The sequence below is a fragment of the Esox lucius genome, chromosome 8, assembly GCF_011004845.1.
Source record: "Esox lucius isolate fEsoLuc1 chromosome 8, fEsoLuc1.pri, whole genome shotgun sequence".
NCBI classification, from domain to species: Eukaryota; Metazoa; Chordata; class Actinopteri; order Esociformes; family Esocidae; genus Esox; species Esox lucius.
In genome coordinates this window covers 18,499,055-18,516,601 of record NC_047576.1, presented here as the reverse complement: position 1 = coordinate 18,516,601, position 17,547 = coordinate 18,499,055, and the positions used below count along the sequence as shown (strand labels likewise).

Below are 17,547 nucleotides of genomic sequence, written 5' to 3'. Positions count from 1 at the left end.
TCATCAGCGTGATGGATATTGCAGTCAGTCTCCTGCTCAGTATCGTCAGAAAGAGCTTAGAGTCACAGTTTGCATAATTTATAGAGTCAGAGAAGACAATGTTCTTTTACAAATAGTCCAAGGATGGCTGACTGAACTCACATTGGCTTGACAATGATTTAGGACCGGGGAAATGACAGAGCCTTAGCCCATATGAGTGTCATTGTCCTGATCATGAAGACTCCCCTCTCCAAACACACCCCAATGACCTTTCAACTTCACAGAACTTTGGAGCTTATTGGCTCAACCTCTCTGATGGCAGCCCTGGCAGTCATTGCTTAACACGTGAAGTTACCAAAATATTTTGTCAATGTTAATATCTTCCCTTCCAATTGATCCCTGAAGAATGGATATGCATATTTCCCCTCTAAAACGGAAACAAATATCACAGAGCAGCGTTTTTTTACACCCCACACTCTCTAACCTTAAGGGAATGTTGCCAGATCATGATGTTCAACAGGAACAGTCGTTTCTAAGCTAACATCAGTGTGAAGGAAATTTTATATGGTGAGGCCTTTGATCAATAGTTAAATATTCGGAGCATCTCTGCAGGGCCAAGGCACACTGCAGTCAGTCAATACTCATCTCATCAATGAGAGCAAATACAATTGATCTGGAGAGCTAGCTTTTACCACTTACAACTGAACTGAAAAACGCCTGCTTCTATACTCCTGAGGGTTGTTCATAGAAACACTCTGTCTGTGTCTATAGTGGTACGGGTCATACACGCTCCAGTACATAACATCCACCGTATAATTCCAGATAATGAGCATGCAGAACACTGACGCGCGCTACAAGACTACACATATTGTACATGTACTGCACATGGATGAGACCTCTATTGAGTTAGTACTTGATTCTCTCCATATTAAAACATATATGTTTTTCTTGGATTTGTTTTTGGTACAAACCTCAATAACAACAACTGTAGACTAACAGGGACTTACACTAGGAGGTTGACGATGAATGCAAACACATTTTGGCTCATATCAAATCCCCACCGTGTGCAGCTGAACATCAAGGCTACATAGGTGCAGGCCAGATTTTATTTACAGATAAAATAGCACCATGTACAACTCATCTCTTCCTTGGTCTCTCTGTAACCAACCAGACCTGGTGGCTATGTATTGCATAGTTACCTTGGCCCGCGGTCACACACAGAAGCAGACAGATGGCTTTAACTCGGCTTTTACCAGTTGGAGCGGAGAGCACCTCAGCTCATCAAAGGCTTCTTTCTCCCAATGCCTTTTTCAAAGACCATCTGTATCCATCCCCGCAAACTAAGATAGAACAAGGACATTTTCCCTCTACCTCTCGTTTTCTGTCTCTCTGATTAGGTTTTGAGAGTTTTTTTTATATGTATTTAACGTGTCGATTTAATAAACGTTCCATACAGTTGGTACAGCCACTTAAAAGAGCGGAATGAGAAACAGCTGCAAAGTGCTCAGGTTTGGAGAGCAGAGAGAAGGCTTTCATCAGCTGCCTGGCCGGATTCTCAGATCTCTCCAGATTTCCCAGAGGAATGTTCGCCTTTTTTTCCACGGGTAGTGTTGGGGAGCGCCGTGTTAATGCTCGGGTGCAGTGGGCGTGCAGAAAGCTTTGTCAGGGCACTGGCAGCTCCTTGCCACTGTCTTCCCTGGTTCTGGTTAGGGTTATTAATAAACCAGCCATTCTCTGTGGTCGTGTGTGCTGGGAAGCGATAAGTACAGGTAGAGAGAGTTGCATAAGCCTTGGCTGATTACTGTGGAAAGTGCCTGTAGTACATTCTGACCTAACGCTGTATGGCCGTGATAAATTCTGGAACCAGCTGAAGCTGCTGTCTGATTCAGAGCTTCCATCAGCGTGCCTGTTTGTTTTGCTTTGTTATTGTTAGGTTTACAAAATAATAATCAGTTGGAAGCTCGTTATATTAATGCAGAAAGATCTAGTGGGGGAAAAACACATTGTTACAGTAAAACATTCGTTTTTTTTGTTTTTTTACAATTAGGTAGATGACATTGGGGATTATTTTCCAGGATCTTTGCTCTTTTTTCAGGAACCGCTGATGAAAGCAAAATGATACTCTACATTAGATTGTACTCTTTCTGAAGAAACAGCTGTAATCTGTCTGTAAATACATACCACATACAGTATCTATTTGTATGGAGTCCCACAGTTGCAGGGTCAAAGGTCATGGCCTCCCAAACAACTCTGCTGTAATGGCCCAGCCAAACTTGGAGTACACAGCAGTGTTACTTCTTATGACTTAAAGGTCTATTCTATAGGACCAGTGAGATGAGAAATGAAAAGTGTCACTGTTAGTGGAGTCTCACTTTTTGCCACAACGCTACCGCATAGCTTATTTGGGGTAACAGTGTTTGGCCAATAACCAAAATTCCTGATTCAAATCCCTTTTTTTGTTCCCTTGAGCAAGGCTATCAACCCTAATTACTCCTGTGAGTGCTCTGGATAATAGAATCTTGTAAATGACAAAAATGACAAAAACGGACAGAGCTAGTCCCCAGAGACCACAGCACGAGCCTTTTACTCTTCACAATCCTCTCTCAGTGGCACCACTTCAAGTCCTCACTTCATTGGGCTGGGCCATTTGTTTTCCCTCAGATCCCACCCTGAATGTGTTTGCAGCCATCATCTGTATGCCAAGCAGTGCTGTTGTGCAGACCTCAAGGAGCTGCTGTCCGGTGCAGTTCAAAGCCAAGGGCTAAGAGGACTAGCACTTTTCCCCCTCTCTCTGTCACCAAGGTGTGATAACATCCCCGCAGGACACAAGTCCACAGATTGCGGCTCTAGAACGTGAGAAGTAAGCACCTTGCATTTTCAAAATGCCGTAGACTTTGTATGTCACACCTCTTCCGCAAGGGATGTCCTTGACATGAGCAACTACCGGGTTTATGTCGGGAGGAAGGTAAACAAAACATACATGAAGTGAAGTTGGGAAACAAAGCCCGACGAAGCATTCTTTGGATTGACAAATGCTTTTTTTATTACCTCGAAAGTGACAAACAAATCAACATAATGAATAACAACAGTATGCAATAGTTACCACCTAGGAATTCCAGTAGGATATCATTTTTCTACCGAAGCAGCAGTGACCCTAGTTTCACAGCAGCACCAGAGCTGTATGGCAAGAATTCAAACCCCTTTGGAATAACAGGCTATGTGTTTATTTATCTCTAGCTGTGACAACCTAATTATAAATTACAGGTACAGGGATGGGTGGAGGGGGGGCTGTCAAGAGCGGCAGCAACCCTAAGTGAAAATAATACAGCATTAGAGTGTGTGAAAGCATTTGCATTGGAGAGATTGTGTGTAAATATTTGTTCAGGGCCGCGCATCTGAAGAGAGGCTGATTCGAGAAGACAATGAGACAGCGGAAACAGCAAAACATCAGTAAGCGCAAGCAGCGTTTTGAGAGAAGAGAGAGAAATGACAATAAAAAGTGTCTTTGTGTGTGCCGCGAATATGTCAGTCTGTGAACACACAACATTATGCAAATAGTCCTGGCAGCGTGCTGTCACTGAGCGAGGGTCCCCTGGGCCAGTGAGCCAGCCTCATTAAAAATGAGCAGTGCTTTTTTTTCTTCCTCTGAGACCAACAAAAGACCCCCCGGGCAGCGCGTCTCTCCAAATGTTACTTTCAGGTGGCAGTAAAGAAAAACATTGCCTTGGAAACAATTCAAATGTCGCCCGCAACGTGATGCGAGGCCTGAGTGTGTAGCCCTCGGCTATAAGGAGAGCTGCAGTGTGTTGGGTCCCGACGCACTCACACAGTAGCTTCAGCGAGCAGCTAGCGCACTAGCAACATAACAGCATTCGCCGTCAGGCATCAACTCCATAACTTCTATGTTATTCAGATAAAGCTGGAAAATGATACCGTTTCTCTCAGGATGCATTATACCATTTGCAACATCCTGTATCCCTTTCACAAAACAGTTGGTTTATATGCCATTACAAATATAACTGAAAAACCATACTCTAAAGAGAGACAAAAGCCTTTGAGATGTACTATATCGGGTGTCCTAGATCATGCTAGGCATGTACTGCTTCAGCTTGGGTTTGAATCTGGCCCACTTCTTTCAGCCAGAACTCTCTGCAGTATCAAATACACTTTTAACCACTTTCCTGTCCAATAAACCATAAAATGCCTGAACAAATATATCTCTGAAATGATCATAATATATATTTTTTAATTAATGTCTCAGGGTAGATATTTGTGCTGGAGCTTGAACCAGGTGAAGTAAAAGGAGCCCCCTTCCTGTTTGTGATGTGTTGGTCCCACAGGTGGGTCCCGGGGTGTGGGATTTATTCGCTTTGATAAGAGGATAGAGGCTGAAGAGGCGATCAAAGGACTTAACGGACAGAAGCCCTCCGGAGCTGCCGAGCCCATCACTGTTAAGTTTGCCAACAACCCCAGCCAGAAGACCAGCCAAGCTCTGCTGTCCCAGCTGTACCAGTCCCCTAACCGCCGGTACCCGGGACCACTTCACCACCAGGCCCAGAGGTTCAGGTAAATACCTGGGGTTCAGGAGGGTCAGGAAGCCGGGGTGAGGTTAAGCCATTGGTTTAGAGAAACATTTCGTCGGTAATATATACTGTAGAGCTTGGAGTAAGTGATTTTAATGTCTAATTGATTAACCACCTCATGAGCCATCAATCATCAATACAGTCTCTGATTCATGCTATAACCAACCCAAGCAAGCATTTTTAGCTCCAAAAACTGGGGTTCTTGCAGCTCAACCCATATCAGAGAAGAACTGGTGACAAGAGAAACAAGGGGTTCTTTTGTTCACAATGTCTCCATTACATCACACCTCATATATATATATTTCATCCCTTATGACCATCCACTATTCATTCCAAACACAAATGTATTCTCCAGACGCTAGTCCTAATAAGAATATTGAATTTGATTTGAATAGAAGCATTTATACATTTTTATACAGTATAATGTATATAATCATTTCCCAGATTCCTTGGTCTGACTACTCTTAAAATTGCTCTGGATAAAAGTTTTGATAAAGGACAACATTTAAATGTGCCCAGTTTTAACATACACAAACGTCCGACTACAACTAATAACCACAGGACTAAAACGAATCCACCAAACTCAGTCAGAAAAGCCTCAACCATGCTGCCAGTGTTGCCCATTTACCACCAATAAATATAATGCCTGTTGGTCTGATCCTCCTCTAAGAAGCAAACATAATCCTTTAAGCAAAAAACAGTGCGTTCTCGTTATTAGCAATGCTCCACAATACAAATGACAGTAATAAGTCAATTAAGCTTATTATATCTAAGGTAGGAGCAGGTTTTATTGAACAGATTTTCGGGGGAAAAGGACATTTTCACATTCTCATGCATTGAGAGGCAGCACAAAGGCCCTATTGTGTTTTGTGGGCTTGGAGAGGGTGTGCAAAAAGCTGGCATCTAAGGCAGGTTGGTTTTAACACAGCAGCGGCCCAACAGATGTCTCCAGCACAGCGGCCTGAAGCGCCTCTTCTGGGCTTCCATTCCGATTGACTCATTTACCCACAAAGCAGATTGCTCAGTCCCAGCACACACAATGGCCTAATTGCTGTCTTAATGAGTCGTCCCCCCCCCCAAAGAAAATATGCTTCTTTGTTTAAATTTTTTTGCTGCTCAGGTTCACGGCAGGCATGTCTGGCCACTGATGACCTGCAACACAGGCATACAGTGTGTTTCAGAGGGGAAAAGTATTTCGGAATGGCCCAAACCCTTCCATTAGGCTGGATGAGTTAATAAGACGTGAAACAGTGCAGACCCATGTGGCAAATGAAGGTCATTGGCTGCGCATCCAAAAAGGGTCGGTCTGATGCACTGTACATGGCTGAGTGGTTTTAACCCCACAGAGAACAGTGACAAGCCGTCTGCAGGACCAAGCAGCATGATTGGTCCGTTCTAGCCAGCTAGCAGCACTGACTAACACATGTCATCCCATTTGAAATGTTATGCCCTTTCTTCATCAACAGGTGTTAAATTACAATAACAAATTACATTTTTTCTGCTTCTTCAAACCATGCAACGTGATTCCCTAATTTGTCATCTTTCTCTTGTAAAACCTTTATCATCTCTCATTAAAATGCCAAACCATTACACGGACAGAACTCTGGATGGGGGTGTCTTCATTTAAAAAGAAATCTGTTACTAACAAAGTATTTGGCAGTATGATATACAACCCCGTTTCCAAAATAAGTTTGGACGCTGTGTAAAATGTAAAGAAAAAACAGAATGCTATGACGTGCAAATCATTTTAACCCTATATTCAATAGAAAATAGTACAAAGACAGCATATCTAATGTTGAAAATGTGAAATGTTATTGTTTCTTGAAAAATACATGCCCACTTGGAATTTGATGCCCGCAACATGTTTCAAAAAAGCTGGGACAGGGGCAACAAAGGACTGAAAATGTTTTGTATTGCTAAAAAAAGTACCTGGTGGAACATCTTACAACTAATTTGGTTAATTGTCAACAGGTCAGTAACATGATTGAAAAGAGCATCCCAGAGAGGATTAGGTCTTTCAGAAGTAAAGATGTAAAAATGGGGAGGGGTTCACCACTCTGTGAAAGACTGTGCAGGCAAATAGTGCAACAATTTAATAATAAACGTTCCTCAGTGTAAAATTGCAAAGCATTTGGGGATCTCATCATCTACGGTACAAAATATAATTAAAAGATTCAGAGAACCCAGAGAAATCTCTGTACGCAAAACTAGTGTTGGATGGCCATGATCTTCTGGCCCTCAGACGGCACTGCATTAAAAACAGACACGATTCTGTAGTGGAAATCATTGCATGGGCTCAGGAACACCTCCGAAAACAATTGTCTGTGAACACAGTACATTACTGCATCCACAAAAACAAGTTAAAACTCTACCATGCAAAGAAGAAACCATACATAAACAAGATCCAGAAACCCCGCCGCCTTCTCTGGGTTCAAACCCATTTAGAATGGACAGATGCGGAAAGAAGTGGAAAACTGTCCTGTGGTCTGACAAATCAATATTTGAAATTATTTTGGGGAATTATGGACACTGTGTCCTCCGGAATAAAGAGATGGACCATCAGGCTGGTTATCAGCGTACAATTCATAAGCCAGCTTCTGTGATGCTATGCGGGTGCATTAGTGCACATGGCATGGGTGACTTGCACATTTGTGAAGGCACCATTAATTCTGAACAATATATACAGGTTTTGTAACAACATGTGCTGCCATCCAGACAATGTCTTTTTCAGGGAAGGCTTATTTCAGCAAGACAATGCCAAACCACATTCTGTACATATTACAACAGCATGGCTCTGTAATAAAAGAGTCCAGGTGCTAAACTTGCCTGCCTGCAGTCCAGACCTGTCACCCATTGAAAATGCATTATTAAACGAAAAATACGACAAAGGAGACCCCGAAGTGTTGAATAGCTTAAATCCAATATCAAGCAAGATTGGGAATACATTTGACTACAGCAGTTGGTCTGCTCAGTTCCAAAATGCTTACAGAGTATTGTTAAAAGAAGAGTTGATGCAACACAGTGATAAACATGCCCCGTCCCAACTTTTTTGAAACGTGTTGCTGGCATCAACTTCAAAATGGGCATGTATTTTTCCAAAAACAATTTCTCAGTATCAACATTTCTTCTGTTGTTTTTGTACTATTTTCTATTAAATATAGGGATAAATGATTTGCACATCATTGCATTCTGTGTTTTTATTGTCATTTTATACAGCGTCCAAACTTTTTTTTAAACTAAATTACAAACAAAATACCCTAGTACCTGAGGGGCAATTGGAATGAAGTTTCAAAGTAATTTTCATAATTTATGATATTAATAATTATTATTTCACAATTCTGTCCAGAATCAGGATCTACATTGAATTTAATAAGAAAGACAATATTTTTTATGGTACAATTTTTTATGGTACAACTTGTTAATCGGTGGTTCTCAACTCCTTTCTCAGGGACAACTAGTTGTTTTGTAATTTTCTGATTCACCTGTTTAAAAGCTTGATCATACATTGACATGTTGAATCTGGTGTGCTAGCTCGGGAATAAAGAAAATGCATGGAACTGCTGGAGGTCCCTGAGGACAGGTTTGATAAACACCGCTGTAAATCACTTATTTGACCTCAGCACAACAGCAGAGATGTACAACGGAACCACTCTGAATCTGCCATGCACCATGATCGTTTGTGGAGTGTGAGAGTGCTCTCTATAGGGCCTCATACAAAAACAAAAAGGGATCTGTATGCTGGTTGATTGGGTGTCAGAGTGGCCTCTTGTGATGCCGCTGTACAGTACTGTTGCTAGCTATCCTGCTGCTTTGTTGCTGTGTGAATGACACCGCCCCTGACTTGTGGGGCTCCTCAGTGTAATGGCCCAATCCCTGAATGGCTCTCTTCCTTGAGTGAGGCAGCGATGTAAGAATTAGTTCCATTTAGCCAGTCAACCATCTGCCTAGCATTAACCCTAGAACCCTCCTTCTCTTTACAGGCTGGACAATTTGCTTAATATGGCCTATGGCGTAAAGAGGTAATTAAAACTTCACCGAATGCCAGATGTCCATGTTGACAAAATTATTTCTATCCTGTTTTCTTTGTTTTTGGAAGTCAATTGCATTCAATTCAGTTCAAGGTTATTATGCCTTGATTTCTTTTTCCTTTTTTTTGCCTTGTTTAATTTAAATCCACCAAACACTAGTGCAAAAGGAAAACAATCGTCTTGTGTTTTCTAATGTTCAATTTGCTTTGTTTAAAGGGCAGCTGAACTCAAAACTTTGTTTTTTTTGAAACAGACAATGTTTAACACTAGTCAGAAACACTGGATTTAGTGTAAACATTTACTGCAAAGTGAAAATAGCAACATTTTGGTCATAAAGTCAGTGTTTGAGTAGGCTTTTATGTTACAAGATCCTGGGATATCTGAGGCTTGGATTAATATGCCTTGGAAGAATTTGGCATGCACTAACAAACAGATAATTACACTCTTTCAGTGGTAGTAGCGGAACCTCCAGTGACAGCCCTGCCTATTATACAGCGCTTCAGAATTATCTAGCAAGGACAACATTTCAACAATGTTGTGTTTAAAGGAGACTTGGCCCTAAGCCCTTTTGGTGATGTGTTTGATAGTGATCACTCTGGTCTGACACAGTTTTGGCAAAAACTTAAAGCAGATATGCACTTGTATACCAACTGCCACTTGTCAATACAAAAACAATAAAACCCCATTTGCAGCATCTAGTGTCCGAAGTGACCTGTTTTGTAACATGATACACTATGAAACTGCCAGGCAGATGTGCACTCTGATTGATTTAAAACAGCATGGTGCTTTTGTCACTCACCAGTTACTTGATGAGCTAATTTAGCTCATGTGACATGCCTCTTTTGCAAGCTCCTTTGCAAAATACAGAGATGGAACTTTGACTAGCAATTTTGGGTATTGGTGCTATGTTGGGAGTTTGCTGGTGAAGTTGTAGAAATACTCTCTATATCGATTTTGGGCAAAAAAAACGTATGCAATACTGCATCTGGGACTTATTTGGACTACTTGTTGGCAAATTGTTGCTATGGTGACTTGAGCGGCGCAAACAACACTAACTACCATAGGAAAATAACATCCACATTGAAACACACACCAAAGGCACAAATCTTATTTTTCCTAATGAGCAGCAGAATACCCCAAGTTGGATCCATGAGTTCAGCCCCCCTTTAAGTATGATGAGTGCTGACTTTTAGTTTTCAATTGCTTTGAATAGTTTCTGTGTATATTTATGTTCTCTTGTGTGTAGCTGGTTTTCAGGCGTGGGTTTTCTACCGGATTCAGGTCCTCTAGCCTAACCTATGTCCAGCTCTATACATTACACTTGGATCAACCTATGTTTAGATGAAACCTGATTTGAAAGTATTTAATCAGTAAAGGACTCATACCACCAAATTCAGTAGGACTTGCCACCATGGTTATCATAACACATTTATTACAACAGGTTATTACAGGTTATTACAGTAGTGCTGAAGAAGTCAGTAAGGGGTAAGGGGCGAGGCGGGCAAGGCTGGAGACACCTGGATCCCTGCAGGAAATGCTGTTTCACTGCAGCAAGCGCGACTTCCGATCCTTTTTCTTCATATCTTTTTGATTTTGCTACCGTTTAAGCAGCTCTGAAACCACATGTTATCAGCCGATGACATTTTGTTGCATGCTACAGTAATCAGTGAATTCCTTTGATGTCCGTGCACTCAAATGGAAAGAGTGTGATCTCAGATGTAGCATGAAAAAAGAAGCGTTCGCCTTTTCCGTTTTTAAATGGAATGATTAAATAGCTTGTTCTGTGAAAAGAGCAAATTTCACCGAATTCATCGGCTTCCATAACTGTGATTAGCAGCGACTCCTGCTTGGCAGAATCAGAGTAAAGCTTCAACTACAAACACGTGACAGAATGAAGCATGGGAAAGACTCTGTAGCACCTAGTTTTCCTCAGTGTCCCAGGCAACAATTAATTTGTTTAGTGATGCTCGGCAATGCGCAACTATTTGTACCAAGTCAAAGAAAAAAACTGCATTCACTTAAAGGGCCTGTTCAACAGCATGACAAATACTGATGTAAAAAGAGTCAAAGCAGTAGAGTTTAGAACAGAGAAATCCAACAAGCCCTGACTCTAGAAGTGTCTTACACACTAGTCGCATGGATTTGAAGTGGTGGTTAATTAACCAAGGCATAGTAGTAATCTAAATTGGGATTTAGAAGAGAGCATTACAAGGTGGACATGGGAGGTAGGAGAGGGTGGGATGGCTGCAGGTCAGCCTCATTGTTGCTATGCAACTCCTCTCCTCCACAGTGGAACAAAACGCTGTTTGGTCCTGCCCTGTAGACACCACTGGAGGCTTCACTGTGGCTCTGTTAGTAACCATGCTTGTCTCTCAAACGCTAAAAAACACATATGCCTGCAATTTCATCCAAATGACCATGGAGGTGTTATTTCTGCAGACAGTGAAATCTCAATACAATTGAATGCGTTAGAAAAGGCTTTAAAGATCTCTAGTGAAGAGAAACGTGTTGTAAAAAGTAGAAATTTCATACAGGGGGACAAAGTAACGTATGAGACAAGTACCAGAAAACATTGTGTTGGCAAAAATGTTAAGGCTGAAGTAGTTGCCAAAGTACTGATGAAAGATCTTAGTGATTCTTGGCGATACTTAAAGGCAGAGAGAACGTAGCCTCTGTGGTCTGAGCAAAGCTATCGATTACCGTCATCCTCGTCCGCCCCATAACAGATGACTGCAGGAGTGGGTGGGGGAAATGCACTTTGTTCTTAATGCGACTGGGCTGTTAAGTGCTTCCATTTTCCATTTAGTTGGCTCCTTCCTTCCTTAGCAAGGCTTCTCCAAGACAGCTGCAGCAAAGCGGAAATCTCAATTAAAGCATAACCAATAATGCCTATAGTCACTCCTAGAGAGGTGGCATAAGAAATGAACCTTTTATCCCATTTACCTTTTATTTAAAGTGGCAATTTCCTTAAAGCGGAAAGGCAATTAAGTGAAGTCAACTGAGCCTTCAAATCTTTGTATCTCAAAAAGTGAGAAGATTACAAGGCGAATAAGAGAAGATTTACTTGGTTGCATACTCAATCTCTGATGAATTTCAAAATGGTCTAATTCAGCAAGTTCCTGCAATTTAGCTCCCAATAGAGGCACTCAGAAAGAAAAGCTTTCTCTGTGCCTCCCTCAGATGCTGCTGCAAGAGTCATTTCCCAGCAGACCCCCCACTGAACAGTCAGTTTTGAGATGATGCCGCTCAGTCAATACCGAGGAGCACAGAGGGGAGAAAGTCAGTAGGAGACTGTAAAGAGAAAGCCAGACCTCCAGTCATAGTTTTAATGTCATAAAAAGTCATAATGTTTGCACTGGTAATAATCCATTTCAGATGATAGGAATACTAAAGCAGCCTCGTCGGTACTGTTTACTGAGGGCTGGTTGGAGCTAGTTACAAAGCCTTAAAACAAATACAGTAGATTATCTTAAGTTTATAGGGAAATGTCTCGGCCCCCAAGCTCAGAGCTTGTACTTTACATTCATGCACACAGTGGGTTGCCTATTTTTCCCTTAACATTGTGCTGTTTTTCCTCCCTCCCCCTTTCTGCCTATTTTGTGGTACAGGTTTTCTCCCATTACCATTGACAGCATGACAAGCCTGGTTGGTATGAACATCCCTGGCCACACAGGCACCGGATGGTGCATCTTCGTGTACAACTTGTCTCCAGACTCTGACGAGAGCGTCCTGTGGCAGCTGTTTGGGCCCTTCGGAGCGGTGAACAACGTCAAGGTCATCCGCGACTTCAACACCAACAAGTGCAAGGGCTTCGGCTTCGTCACCATGACAAACTACGATGAAGCAGCGATGGCCATCGCCAGTCTCAACGGGTACCGGTTGGGCGACCGCGTCTTGCAAGTGTCGTTCAAGACCAACAAGACCCACAAGTCCTGAACCCCTCCTCCCTCTGAATCCCCTGTCACCACTACCACGACCACTCTACAGTCACCCGACACAGCAACTCTCCAACAGGAACACAGCAAACCAACAAAAAAGAGAACTAGAAATGGCTTATAATATAACTTTGGACCTATAAGCCAATGTTGCCTAAGTATTACAAAATGAAAGATTAAAATATCCATGATTTGGAACACCTGTGGTAATACAGGTTTTTTTTCTGTTGTAAATCCTTTCTGTTTTTTTATTTTATTTTTGTGGTTGTTAAATGATTTTCTCTTCTATGTAAACAGTAGCAAAACCAGTCCCCCTTATTTCAAAGAAGAGAATGTCCTTTTTAGATTGACGTTTCTTGGTCTCGATTCAGGATTTTGTTCTTTTTTAAATCCGGATCCACTGTCGTTAGAATTATACCTCCCTAACAACAGATGAAGGGAGGGGGCTCTTTTTTAAATTGGTGACCATTCATTCATTTTTAGTGTATATTAAAAGAAATCCTATCAATTCTAAGGGATGACTCAATCCTGTTTTCTCTGATGCAGAAAAAAAGAATTTCTAACATTTTTTGTTTTGTATTGCAAACAAAACACATGTCTTTCCTCACTTGGGTTTGGGAGATGGGGAGAGGGAGGGGATGGGTTAGCTTTCCTGATGACACGTAAAGTGATTTAAAAAAAACACTGTTGCCAAAGAGAAAATCTCTTTGCTTGAAAATGCGTTTAGAAAATGAAAAAAGAGAAGAGAAAATCTATTTTTATAATATGATAATTAAAATAATAATTATTGAAGAATTTTTACAAGAATCTGGATTTGAAAAAAGAGAAAAATATTTTGACTGGCTAATTAGGGGGTGGGGGGAGGGATGGGCGCCACCTTGTCTTGTTCGTTCTGCCGTGGTACTTTTTAGGATCAAAGGTTGTTTGTTTTTAGGAGAAATTGATTGGCGATGATTTTGTAGATGGAAGGTTTTGTCAAGGGATGGAAATTGAGGCAGGTGATCTTCGTAATTTTTCATAGTGCGTAATTATTCAACAGCGATACCCAAAAGGTAAGGGAGAGGGGTCTTTTGAGGCCTAACCATCCTCACAGTCCAGAGCCCAAAGCAAGAAGACCCATTGTCCACTTATTTTTTCTTTTTTCATCAGTCTATGGGATATTAGTAATAAATATATATAACATACACATCTCTCCATTTAGAAAACATACATTATAGTTTTTTTCCTTATTATTTTGTGGAAAATAACTTCCTTTAGCGATCAACGGTAGGTGCTATATTACATGATTCACATATCTTAAATATCCAAGTTTGTTGTTCTATGTGTTGTTTAGAGAAAAAAATACTTCGATGTTGGCATTGAATTGAGCTGCTGTTCTTGTTTATTTTTATTGTTGGCCCCCATCTGGTGACACTATTCCTTGCAGACATACCAGATAACTGACTTTGGGCCATGTAAGAATCACTTACGAATTTTCTTTGGCTTGCTAACTTTTAGTTTTCTTGCTGAGTGTGAAGCGTTTGTCGAAATTCAATAATAATTAGCTAGTTCTGTTAGTCTAGATATTTGTTTCCTCAAAGGATCTATTACAAATGTGTTTTTATTTGTTGTGTACAAATAGATAATATATAGTCTACATTTGTTTTACAATATCTATATCTATGAGTTGTCACTGTTTTTAGTTTGAGCTTGTCTTTTTCATATGACAAATTTATGAAGTGATGGTTCAGTTACTTAGAAAACTTGTGAGGAATCCTGTTCAATATGTTGTCATGTCGCTTGTGAAAAAAAAATATTTGGATTACATTTGAGTTAATTACCGCGGCAAAAGAAACCGAACAAAAACGTAGAAAATAACTGTATTTATTTATTTATTGATTGATTGTTTCATTGACTCAACTATTTATTTATATTGATTATTTATTTTTGTATTTATTTGTTCCGTTGTCTGTGTATTTTGCGTGATTCTGGTACAGGGAGAGGGGATGTTTCTGAGCAAAAGGGAACAAAGTGACTAGGGGAGAGGCTCTTCCATTAGTCCACTGCACTGAGAACTTTTAGTACGTTTGTGCTTTGTACCGATATATCAAAATTACAATATAAAAAATCTAAAAGTTGAAAACAAAAAAAATGTCAAGAGGGTTGGTGACGCTCTTCCCTTATTACTAGAAACAGTTACTCGCTATGCATAACCTAGTTGATAGTTAAATTTGCTATTGCTTTTTTCTTGTCTTGTTAAACAAAATCTTTAAATCTTTTTCAATAAAGTTTAGTCTTAATAGAATGTTATAACAGTTGTTCTGGTTCAATATAACCTGTGATAAGTTTGTGTCGTTTTAAAGCCACTCCGCACCCTCCCTCCACACTACCGCTTTGTGATGAAACTTTATGCAAAAATGTGGGTCTGAAGCATAGTTTTCCATTTTCAAACATTTTATAACACCCAAGTTTGGAGGCTCGGGCATATAAATTCGATAAGAGAATTTCCATTGTATTTGAGGGTCATTCATTGCACTGGACTAATCAGTCAACTCACCTAAGAGTCAAACGTATTTTTAAAGAATGGTCATGTTTAAAAATTACATAAGAACATCTCTTTAAAGAGATCTTGAGGATTGCACACTAACTGCACTTATGGCGGCAGTTGTTGCTATTTAAAAAGACTGAAGGTATTTAATGGATTATACCCATTCTATATTTTATACTATAATATATATATATATATATATTTTGAAACGGTAAAGGTAGGGAATGGTTCCAGAAATACTGAATTGGATTTTGTTGAGCCAGAAAACACGAGAAGGTGTAGGGAAATTGTAAAACCCTCAGACGCATGCATATACATACTCTGTCAATACCACATCATAGGAAGCCCGTCTGACATCATGCATATACATACTCTGTCAACACCACATCATAGGAAGCCCGTCTGACATCATCAACCAGTACGGTTCTGACCTCAGAACACCAACAGACCCCTTTTCATGCTCCACAGCTGTTGGGAGCTTGAATTATGCAACGACCCCAGTAGAATGTTGTTCTGATGTGTGCTGTTCTTATATTTCCTATGTCTTTTGAACTCTTATGACGTGTGCCTGTGTTCCGTCTAGACCCTCTTGTGCGTATGTATGAGTGTGTTTGCGAACACATTTGTGTTTGTGAGTGTGTGTGTGTATGTAAGGGTGTTTGAAACACGGGGCTGTGTCACCTCAATCTATGCCCAACCCTTATGACTCACACCATCCCCTGTAGCGCCTTATAGTGGCAGCCTGCCAATAGGAAATCAACAGCCCGTAGTGTGGGAGGGAAGGTTAAGAGAGGAACAAAGCTCTTGTCATTTTTCATTTTCTCCGGAAATGTGTTTGTTTACTATCTGAAAATCTATAAAGTATCTTTAAAGACAAAAAAGACGAAAAAAGTTCACAGGGCCTTACTGGTCTCTCCTACTTATGTTATTACTTATCAATTATTGATTATTATTATTATTGCTATTATTCTTAGTATTCTTATTATTATTAATCAAATTACTGCGATGAATATCCTTGCTAGTTTAGGTCATTTCTGAAACTGGAAACAAAATAAAAATCTTGCTGTAAATGTTTTTTTTTTCTTCATAAAACTGTTGTGTTTGAATTATTTGTACTTTTGAATGTTGGGACAATAAAATGAGGTGTTGAAGAGCTTAGTTGTTTCTTCTCGTAATTGGTGTCATTCAATTATAAATTGTGTATTGGTAGAAAGTACTTTTTGGGCTACTCCAAACTCACCTTAGATCCGAGTAATGTGTCTTAATCCTGGTGCAAAGTGATATATCTATAAAGTGCTGATGACTTGATCACTCTAAAAAAGTTTCTGTGAAGAAACTTCACAATGAAACACTAGAAAAATATTTGTATGTGATTTAAGGACAAAGGGAATTTTAAATTAAAAACTCAAATTCTTCCTCAAAGATTAATTTGAACAACATACCATACCAAAATCCAACCCCAAAAGGTGTAACAAAAGGTTACTTCGGGAACTATTAGAAAGAAATGATAGGGGTTCCCGACAGTTTAAGTGTGAATGATCCCTAAATGATCATTCAAAAGAAAAGATCATCCAACCTTTTCTTTTTAAAGTATACTGTCTACTTCAATATAGATTTTATAGACAATTCACTACTTGATTTAAAATATAATGCCATCAGGACAGCTGTGTATCCAACTCAAACACTTGAAATGCTGTATTTAGATAAAGAGAGTCATATAACATCCAGTCCAGTGACATGTGAAACAGTATAATTGTGAGATTATAGTGCCCCCTGCATCCCTGTGAAAGTATTATTCTATCGCATCTATTATTCTCACGTGTTGACACTGAGGTACAGAGCAGAAATATTGCCCAATCTTGTCCAATCATGTGGGACATTTTCTAGCCACACTTTTCTCAGAAAGAAAAACAAAGGCCATTCTGGATGCCGAGGACATTATGGATGTAAGAGGAGCTGTCCATCCAGCCTTGCCTTTCCCTGTTGTTAGAGGTTTAATGAGGCAGGAATCCCATCAAGGCAGAGTTCTAAGAACATGAGTCACTCTGTTCCACTGCTCTGCCATCAGCATACTGATGGAATAATCTTGCCATTAAATTTACGTTCAGAACGGCACAGTTTCTTAAACTAGTTTTACTAAATTCTATTGAGAGCAAAGGCACTTTTGGGATACATTCCTGGGACATCCCTTATCCCCTCCAGCTTCTTCCGATCTGCGGCGGTGTCACATGATCCAGATTCTCAGTTTTTAATATAAACATGTGTTACATTGTGTGAATGACAGCCTCCTGCGCTGTTGCGATAGAGAAGCAAGCTGCCAAAGGAAAAGCATGAAGCTGCCTCAGTAGGAGACATATTTTGACAAGAGTTTTTTTTCTCTCTTTCTCCCCCAAATATAAATCCATATGGCAGTGTGGATGCGCCCCTCTCCTCTCCTTGCCCCTCTGTCACCTCCCCAGGCAGCAGACGTCTTTCTACGCGGTGTGGCAGCATAG

General features: G+C 40.3%; 1 protein-coding gene across 8 annotated transcripts in view; it reads left to right on the top strand.

Annotated features, from left to right (window-relative positions):
* The window catches only part of elavl4 (ELAV like neuron-specific RNA binding protein 4), a 70,499-nt gene extending 54,293 nt beyond the window's left edge, over positions 1-16,206 (top strand). For 5 of the 8 annotated variants that reach the window (XM_010897802.4, XM_010897806.4, XM_020049098.2 and 2 more), the window contains 3 exons: positions 4,311-4,545; positions 8,543-8,581; positions 12,199-16,206. In XM_010897802.4, coding sequence (XP_010896104.1) covers positions 4,311-4,545; positions 8,543-8,581; positions 12,199-12,526 — 602 coding nt within the window. In that variant the 3' untranslated portion in view covers positions 12,527-16,206. The remainder of the gene's footprint in view (positions 1-4,310; positions 4,546-8,542; positions 8,582-12,198) is intronic. The other 3 variants (XM_010897803.4, XM_010897805.4, XM_010897804.4) reach the window with 3 other exon arrangements.
* Positions 16,207-17,547: the final 1,341 nt, after the last annotated feature.